The 10293-nt window shown below is 35.9% G+C and overlaps 1 protein-coding gene across 1 annotated transcript in view; it reads right to left on the bottom strand.

Annotated features, from left to right (window-relative positions):
* Positions 1-4917: 4917 nt before the first annotated feature.
* The window catches only part of CSTF2 (cleavage stimulation factor, 3' pre-RNA, subunit 2, 64kDa), a 45835-nt gene continuing 40459 nt past the window's right edge, over positions 4918-10293 (bottom strand). The window contains exons 12-13 of the mRNA XM_006901141.1: positions 5842-5967; positions 4918-5040 (exon numbers count right to left, since the gene is read on the bottom strand). Of these exons, the coding sequence (XP_006901203.1) occupies positions 4918-5040; positions 5842-5967 (249 nt within the window). The remainder of the gene's footprint in view (positions 5041-5841; positions 5968-10293) is intronic.

Genomic DNA, 10293 nt, shown 5'->3' with positions numbered 1-10293 from the left:
GCTGATGGAGAGAAACCATGTTTCCCCTTATGCCACTATGAGAGAAACAAAATAAGGCTGAAAGATCCATAAGTTAAAGCCAACAGCACTACTTATGCTCATAGCCGTCCTCACGGAAGTAGGTAGGACATATATAATGAAAAATCTGGCTGCTTATGCTCTACTTTTGGCCCTCTTAAAATAAATGGAAAATATAGATGTTTTAGGGTTTGCAATGTTTTACCAGAATACATACTGTTATAAGGTAAACTGTAGGTTAATGAAGGATAGTATGAAAAATACTATATTCACTTCTTTATTTACAGTTTTTAATCTTGGACATGTGAAAACTTAGTGGCTTTTTTGAGTATTAGAATAGATAAGTAAATGTCTACTGTCTCTTAAGTGTTGGCATACATTCAAACCAGTGCAAACACACCTTCTTGCCTCAATTCTGACCTATGTGTATGAATAAAAATACATTTATATGATTTTAAATGATATAAAAATGGATTTGATAATTGGATTTTAGAAACTAAACACATTGCTATGCAAGGCTCTTTGGTGGCTTTCTGAACATTTCATGTCTCTTTAAGCACTTGCTACTCTTTCCCCAGAAGAATCAAAAGGAAATTTTAGAAGGTTCTCAAAGGCTAAATCCTCAGATTCCTGCTGAAAACAAATTAAAGAGACACTAATTTCCAGAAAACAATGTTTCAGTGTCTGAAAAATTATCAAATATTTTAATCAAGAAAAGAAAATGGCTTACTTGAAAGCAAAAGCACAGGTATGGCAATAAACATCAACTTATAATACTGTGGTTACTGTGGGAAACAAATCTAAGGCATCTCCCTTAGGCTTCACAGCTTTTTAAAAGCAAAAAGGTCATGTACATCAATTTGAAGTGTACTAATATTGTGTTCAAAGTTTATTTCAAGTCACAGAAAAATGTACAAACTAAAACCCAACAGAAATAAAGTGATTTTGTTCTGAGTGGTCATGGCAGTCCTCCACCTGGCACCAATCTGAGTCGTTCAAGAGTTAGATGTAGAAGTCATCCTTTCAATATTCCTACACAGTTATGGAATTATTTGCCATATTTGTTGCTAGGTATTTTGAAAACCTGTAAGAAAGTCAGGAGAAAGTCATTAGAAGTACAGATAAAGTTCTCTTCCCCAAACAGGAGTAAAAAGAAAGAAATAAAAAGGCTGGGGAGGGAGGCTATGCATAAGATCACTACAAATCACCAGGGACATACTTCCGAGGAAGCCTTCTGCTTTCCAGAAGCAATTATCCCATACGGCAGGGTTTCTCAACCTCAGCACCACTGACATTTTGGACTAGGTAACTGTTATATGGGAATGTTCTGTGCATTATAAGATGTTTAAAAGTCTGTCACCACTCACTGAATGTCAGTAATAAACCCCACCCTCTCTTTTAACAAACAAAAATGTCTTTAGACACTACCAAATGTCCCTTGGGGAGCAAAGCTGCCTCTGGTTGAAAACCTCTAATCTAAGGGTGATGAGACTATACCTGTCAGTGGTGGTACACACATTCACAACTAGCTAGATATAGGATGAAGTAGAGTTAACATTTTGGCCACAATATACAGAAGTAACAGCATATACACATCAAAACTTTGCCCATATAAAATTAGAAAAAACAAAACATAACACCCAAACAACAACACATACATAAACAAAGGAACACAAGTTTTTAAAAATTATAAAAATGGATTATAGTCTACAGATTAGTAATCAGAAATTTATAAACATAAATTTCCTGATTTTGATATTAGATATAAATACTTAAGATGTCACCATTGGGGGAAGATGGGTGATGAGTACAAAAGACTCTTGTGCCATTTTTGCAACTTCCTGTGAATCTAAGCCTTGTGTCGCAATAAGGAAAGATGGTATGGTCAATATACTGAATGACCAAGAAGGCATCAAAAGAAGATAGAGGGAATACACAGAATCACTGTACCATGAAGAATTGATTGACACTGAAAAATTTCAGTAAGTACTATATAAACAAGAGCCAGCTGTAATAAAGGAGGAAGAAGAAGCTGCAATGAAGGCATTGACAAGGCTCCAGGAATTGGGATACCAGTTGACTCATTTTAATTAACTGATGCAGTCTTCGATATGCTCACCAGTCTATGCCAGGAAATTTGGAGGACAGGTTATCTGACCAATAGATTGGAAGAGGTCCATATTTGCCATTCCCAAGAAAGGTGATCCAAACTGAATGTGGAAACTATTGAGCAATGTAATTAAAACCACATGCAAACAAAATACTGCTGAAGATCATTCAAAAACGGCTAGAACAGTACATAGAAATGGAACTGCCAGAAGTTCAAGCAGGATTTAGAAGAGGCCATGGCTGATGTCAGAAAGATCCTGGCTGAAAGTAAAGAATACCAGAAGAATGTCTATTTGTGCTTTATTGACTATGCAAAGACATTTGACTGTGTGAATCGTAACAAGTAGCTGACAATGAGAAGAATGGGAATCGCAGAGCACTTAATTATGCTCATGTGGAACCTATACCTGGACCAGGAAGCAGTTGTGCAAACACAGCAAGGGAACACTGCATGGTTAAAATTGAGAAAGGAGTGAATCAGGGTTGTGTTCTCTCTTCAAACCTATTAGATCTGTATGCTGAGGAAATTATCCAAGAAGCTGGACTCTGAAGAGGAGTATGATGTCAGGATTATAAATAACATGAGTTATGCAGATGACACAACTCTGCTTGCTGAAAGTGAGAAGGACTTGAAGCACTTGTTGCAGAAGATCAAAGAATACAGCCTTCAGTATGCACTGCATAACAATGTCAAGAAAACAATGATTCTTATGACTGGACATATAAGCAACAATCATGATGGACGAAGAGGAGACTGAAACCGTCAACAATTTCATTTTGCTTGGATCCACACCCTTGGTACCAGCAGTCAGGAAATAAGGAGACACATTACACTGAGAAAATCTGCAGTTAGGGACCTCTCCAAATTATTGAGGAGTAATGATGTCAGTTTGAGGATGAATGTGTGTCTGATTCAGGCCACAGTCATCACTTGCTATGCATCTGAGAGCTGGACAATGACCTGGGATGACAGAAGAATTGACGCTTTTGAGCTGTGGTGTTGGAAAAGAGCACTGAACTTCCCATGGATGGCCAAGAGAACAAACAACTACAAGAGGGTGCAGCCAGAGTGCTCTCTGGAGGCAAGGATGATAAGGCTTTGCCTGATATTCTTTGGGCATGTTGCTAGGAGGGGGTGTTCCTTAGAGAGGTACATGAAGCTGAAAATGGTGGAAGGTTGGTGAAGGAGAGGAAGACCCTCAGCCAGATAGGTGGATTAACACGATGTCTGCTGTAATGGGCTCTTGTGTGTCAGGAAGTGTGAAGATGGCTCAGGATAGAGCAGGGTTTAGGCCTTTTGTTCACAGGGTCACTGAGTGGTACTTGACACAACGACACCTAACAACAACCACCTATGAATCTGAATAATTACAAAACAAAACATAAAAAACAGCCCTATCAAAATCCTTGCCCTGGGGTTAAGTTGTCCTCTGCAATATTTTATAATCAAGAATACATAATGAAATAATTATCAGAAATATTCTACTTTCAGTATCAAAAAATAATAATTTTCTTTTCTTGTAGGAATGTCTTTTTTAACAAAAATAAAGTAGAAAAAGCAAAAGAGAGGAATAGCCTATTTACTCCTCTGAATATAATAGCTATTTTAAGCTTTTAGTGAAGAAAACAGAACATCTGGGATATGTAGAATAAAATGTTTAGGTAGCGGTCACACGAAAAGCATAGATAGATGTCTATCCACGCCAGCTTCCTGCTAAAGTATAGTCATTTCAAGTCTAAATTTAGATATGATGTATATTTACATGTTGGATGCTTTAAAGACATTTACAAATAAGAATACACTTTTATTGTGGTAAAATATATATAACATAAACTTGCCATCTTAACCTTCTTAAAATGCACGTTTCAGTGGAATTAGTTATATTCACAGTATCATATAACCACCACCATTATTTGTTTCAAAACTTTTTCATCACCTCAAAGAGAAATTATGTACCCATTAAGCATTAAAGCCCCATCACCCACAATAGTATTTCAAAATACAATTTACTGAGATGAGCATTATAATGTAGGTAGGGAAACAAATAGAAATGACAAAGGTAATTATTCAGGTTGATATTGGAACAATGTAAATTTTAAACTGTTTCAAGAAAATGGAACTGTTTTTTAAATACAAAGATGTTAGGGAAAAAATTTTAAAAAAGAAATACCAATACCTGTAATCAAGTTAGGCCACATGATTATTTATGAGGCAGGTTATCTGGATCCTTTTCTACCTGACTGATGAGCAAGAAAAATAAGAGTAGCAGTGTACAGCAATCTCTGAAATGTACAGAAACTTATAGTGATGGTAGACATTTGCTACCTTAAATTATGTGCTATAATAGTTTAGCATAAAAATATTCAATATAAAGCAAATACTGGAAATGAAAATATTTATACATTCTATTTAAATGGTGTGTATTTTCTACATTTTAATGAGAAAGCATGTAATAAAATATCATAACTAATACTGGAAAGATGCACACCAAACTATATTTAAAGGTAATGTCTGAGAAATGAAACTGAGAAGACGAAGATTTTTACTCTTAACTTTCTACATTTTTGTATTTTGATTTTGCTAATCTGATCAGGTATTTTATCATTTGCAAAGAAGAGTTTAAAAAGACCACACTGAATTCAGCAACTCAAAGAATAACTATGGCTTGAACTACTCAAAGAGGAGAAACATGATCAAGGGTCTTAAGGTGAACAAACACTTGAAAGTATATATACCCATAAAGCACAAGGAATGTGTCCTACTCAGGTAAGATTAAGTGTACTAACCTTTCAAGGTGCTCCAGTAGATTTCTGTATTTGTTCCTTTAGGATCAAGATACTCTGCCTTTGTTCAGGAGGCAGCATAGCAATCTGGTCTGCAGTCAGTTGAAGAACCTGCATAATCAAAGCAGCCTGTGTAGAAGGAAAAATAACGAATTTTAATAATGTCCGCTTAAAAAACCCCCAAGAAACAACAACTTAAAAATCACCGTAAGCTTCTGCCCAAAAAGCTACTGCAATGAGATATAGAGCAAAATGAAGGATGGAAGTATTTCACACACAAAACTAGCACTCAAAAAAGAACTGCATTGGAATAGATGAGGGGAAGGACTATCTGAAAGGAAAATATAAGGCATTATATGTAATTACAACAATCTGGAACAAGAGGTATATTGCAAAGTGGACTAGAAGAGAGGGAAAGGTGGAGGAAGGCAGAAAATGTGCAATAATGAATGAAAGAAAGAAAGAAAACCCAAGCTTTCTGTAAACTTTCATTAAAATCATAATAAAAATATTTTTAAAAATCACAACCAAATACAGAAGCAACTAGTGAGGAAAGACACAATGAGAACATGGACAAACTAAAATACCTAAAATTAGAACATATGAAACAGGCATCTTCATGGACTCAAATTTCCTGCACACTTAAAATGGTATCACTGAACTTCAGAGGTTCAGTTATTCAGGTCAATCTGGCAAGCATGCAGAAAAATGGCTACTGGCATATGAGTGTGAAATAAAAGATAATATGCTATTTACTTCCACTCAAGCACTATATCCACAAACTTTCAGGTAATCAAAGGATAGAAAAGAAAAATATTAATTCCAAAGTAATTAGGTATTAAACATCAATTCCAAAGGAACTTTAAGGACCCAGGATCTCCACATGGTAAATGCGAAGAAAAATCTAAAAGACTAAGTATTGCTTATTACCTTTTCATGATCCTGTGGAGTGACTTGGTTCTGCCCAGGACTAAAGCCAACAGGCTGACCTCCACTCTGCATGCCTGCCCCTTGCATGCCTGCTCCCTGTATGCCTGATCCCTGCATAACTGGGACCTATATGTACAAAAAGAGGTAAGGTGATAATTTCTGAACTTCTCATATATGAGTAACAAGAATCTAGTACTAGCAATGTACAAAATAAAAAATGAATATGGGTATTAAAAAACGCAGTAAATTAATGACTCTGAAGACCATTTTCTACTATCAGCAATGGCAGAAGGCAGAGTTTAGTCAGAAATTAATTAGTTAAGTTAGACATACCTGCTGTTAACAGCTTTAGCATCGTGAACAAGTATCATACAACACAACTGAATATTATCAAATCAAGCAAAATTCAAATAAAGACATAAAGGAAAAACTTGGAGCACCCTAGAAACTTGCGTTCCGTGGAAAAACAAATGAAAATTACTCAATTCTAAGAGATAATGTGTCCTGGTCCACTGGAGAAGCTACATACACAGGGATAGCACCTTCCTCTAGTTCAATCAGACATAGGTACTTTGTCTCAAAGGGTCCTACGCAGAAAAAGATCATAATGTCAGAGAGGTAGAAAGGCCTCTGGGGGAAATGACTGATATTATCTCAACATTTACCTTGTATAGCTTCTCACTGAAAGTATACTGCAGATGTGTTCCACTAAATACAGACCAAGAAAGAAGACTGACCTGAGTTAAAAGACCAAAGTACAGTTATATTACACTTACTTGAATTTAAGATTTTTGGTGAATTCAGCCTTTGGAAGACTACTAGAATGCAAGAGAAAGATTTCTGAGTATCTAAAACAACTAATAGGTCCCTATTTTGGAGCTCAGTTAACAGTAAGGCTAGAACTTCCAACTCTTATTAAACTGTTGGCAAACTTGTTACTTGCAAAGGATAAAAAAAAAATATGCAGAATAAACAAATGTTAGGAGCAGATACCACAACAATAATTTGTAGAGCTAGGTGACAGCCTAATAGTGAAGAAAGCCAAAAAGGGGATGTTTTATATTACAGCACATACAATAATGAGAATATTTAATGACTTTAAATTGTAAAAAAAGAACCTAGGTAACTGAAATACTAGTACAGCTTTGTAAAGATTGCTAGTATATTACCATGTTCTATTCTTTACCATTTCAAATCCATATATTAATCAATTGTAATTAATATTATAAAACAAAATGTGTATGAATGATTGAATAAAAAATTATAATCTTTCACACTAAATAATAAAACATCATTAAAATAAAATGCTTATTTAAAAAGTTTAGTGGATCTAGAGACTGGTCTGAATTTTAATGATCTGTTATAGGACAGAAACATTTATGAGCATAACCTTTTTGAAGCTTTAATCAGCACTAATTTGAGGTGCTATAATGTGATCTAATCACTCAAAGATGACCATTTAAACTTTCTAGGCAGTCCAGTGATACTAACAATAACTATGAATCTGAGTTTACCTAAAACAGTCCTATTCTATGCTTTTGCCCCAGATTACTTATTAACAATACCTTCTTTAACTTTGAAATGTGCCCTGGCTTGAATTACAAATGATACCACTCTAGTAAAAATCTTTGTCATTCACAAGATTCCAAAAGGGAAGAATGGAGGGAGCTAGATTTAACATTCTGAAGTAAGGATATACTAGTACATAAAAAAGCAAAGTACATGGTAGCATGGGAGGTTAATATAAATAAGAATATATATTCATATTGCTTGAAAGAAAAATAAAAATCTAATAAAAGTGATTATCTTTAAGAGCTGACAGAGGTCACAGGGAAAACAAGTATAGAGAGGAAGCAAGATAATTAATTGCTGGTATAGAGGAATACAGTATATATTTATATATAAGTGGATATGTTAACAACTAAAACATGTTTTAAAGATTTGAAGATAAAATTTCTAATTTTATTTGCCTCTGATTGAATTGACCTTATAAAATCTTCTCATGAAAAACTATATACACCTAATACTAAAGTAATATATTAAAGCACTAACAGAGATAGGACAAATCACTATCTAGAAACGCTCTTCAAACTATTATTTCCACTCTTTAAACCATTATTTCCAATGTCTTTGATCTCAGAAGTAACATTATATAAGAAATGATAAATTTGACCATTTATATGTGTTTATTGTCTGTCTTCTTATCAACTGGAATGTAAACTCTAGGAGGGCAGGAAGGCAGGGCCTTATTTTGTTCATTATGCTATATCCCAGGTATATGTGACAGACAACTCATTGTTGACTCAGAATCAACTCATTGTCAGCTGATCCTCCATTGGGTTTTCAAAGGCAGTAAATCACATCGTTGCTCCCTGAGAACAGCTAGTGGTTTCAAACTGCCTGCCTCTGGGTTAGCAGCACAGTTCCTTAACCACTAGGTCACCTATAAACACACACAGAGTAGGGAGCTCTGGTGATCTGGTGGATAAGGAGTTGTGCTGCCAACCCAAAGAGGCAGAAGAAAGATGAACAATCTTCTCTTGCATGATTTAAGACTTGATGGCTTCTGAAAACTTGATGGAGGGTCAGTTATGAGTTGGTTTCGACTCAATGACAGCGAGTTTGAGTTTATATATGTTGTTGTTGTTGTTAAGTGCCATCGAGTTGTATGTGACTAATAGTGACCCTGTGAAAGACTTGTATAACTTTTGTCCTCTCTCCAGGTTCATAGTGTTTCCAGAGGCATATATTATTATTCACATACTAGAAAAAGAATACTCATATTTCATATTAAAGAGGAAAAGACATTCACCACATGCTCACATATTTCAGAAACACAAAATTCTCAGGGAGTTCTGGTGGGTGCAGATATATATATATCGGACAGTACAGTGAAAAAAAGAGAGTGCTTTATTGCTTTCTCTGCTATTTTTCAGTTATGCAAACTTAAGAAAAATCACCCAAGTTTCCAAACCTATGAGAGAACTGGATGATTATTTCTACAGTGTATGAAAAATGACTTTATCTCTCTTACACACACAGAGGAAAAAACAAAAACATGGAAGAGAAAGAGACAGAAGCAGAGAGGAAGATACATAAAATGAAAAGGACAGTGGAGGGGTTGGAGGGAAACAAAGGAGACAACATAAAAATTCAGAGAGAAGATACACATGTACCAATTCCTCAAAAGCAACTCTGGAGTACAGGGAGGAGATGAAACACACAAAAAAACCACAGGCTAGGCCATCACATTCACACTACACTGGAGGGCAAGCTAACAAACAGAAAGACAATAATTCCATTGTTTTTAAGGTACATTTTAAGGATATCATCCATGGAAAAAAGCAAAAGATCATTATAAAAACAGAAGGGAGAGAAAAAACTGAAAGGAGTATCAGAAAAGTCTCTAAAAATTGTGCTAGAGCATCAAGAAGCCAAGACAAAGGGAAAACATGCCAAAAGTAAAAGAGCGGGACAGAAGATTTCAAAAGGCAGCTCGAGAGAACAAAGAAAAGTATATAATAGAATGTGCGGAGAGTTGGAATTGGAGAATAAAAAGGGAAGAGCTCATTCTGCATTTCTCAAGCTGAGAGAACTTGAAAATAAATTTCAACTTCGAGTTGCAGTATTGAAAGATGTTACGGGTGATATACTGAATGACCCAGAAAGCATCAAAAGAAGATGGAGAGAATACACAGAATCACGGTGCCTAAAAGAACTGACAGACACGGAAAAATTTTAGGAAGTACTATATGAACAGGAGAAAAATGGTAATAAAGGAGGAAGTGGAAGTTGCATTGGCAAAAAATAAGGCCCCAGGAATTGCTGGGATACCAGCTGACTCATTTCAATTAACAGATGCAGCCTTGGATGCGCTCACCAGTCTGTGCCAGGAAATTTGGAGGACAGATGTCTGGCCAATGGATTAGAAGAGGTCCACATTTGTTCCCATTCCCAAGAAAGGTGGTCCAAGTGAATGTGGAAACAATGGAACAATATCATTAAAATCACTTGCTAGCTAGCAAAATACTGCTGAAGATCATTTAAAAAATGGCTAGAATAGTACACAGATAGGGAACTGCAGGATTTAGAAGAGGTAGCAGCACCAGGGATATCACTGATGTCAGATGGTCCTGGCTCAAAGTGAGGAATACCAAAAGAATGCTTATTTGTGCTTTATTGGCTATGCAAAGACAACTGACTGTGGATCATAACAAGTTATGGCTAGCATTGAAAAGAATGGCATTCCCAGAGCAAGGAAATACTGTTGTTGTTGTTGTTGTTATTTGGCGTCGAGTTGTTTGCGACTCATAGCGACCCTATGCACAACAGCCCTAAACCCTGCTCTATCCTGCGCCAACTGCACTGCCTCTGACACACCCATCCCGATTACCCCAGTCACCGAATCAATCCATCTCATAGAGGGACTTCCCCTCCTGCGCTGTCCCTCCA

Source organism: Elephantulus edwardii, unplaced genomic scaffold (assembly GCF_000299155.1).
Source record: "Elephantulus edwardii isolate Elephantulus edwardi_28Jun2011 unplaced genomic scaffold, EleEdw1.0 scaffold00310, whole genome shotgun sequence".
NCBI classification, from domain to species: domain Eukaryota; kingdom Metazoa; phylum Chordata; class Mammalia; order Macroscelidea; family Macroscelididae; genus Elephantulus; species Elephantulus edwardii.
The sequence above is the reverse complement of the archived record's forward strand: the minus strand, read 5'-3'. Positions and strand labels throughout refer to the sequence as shown.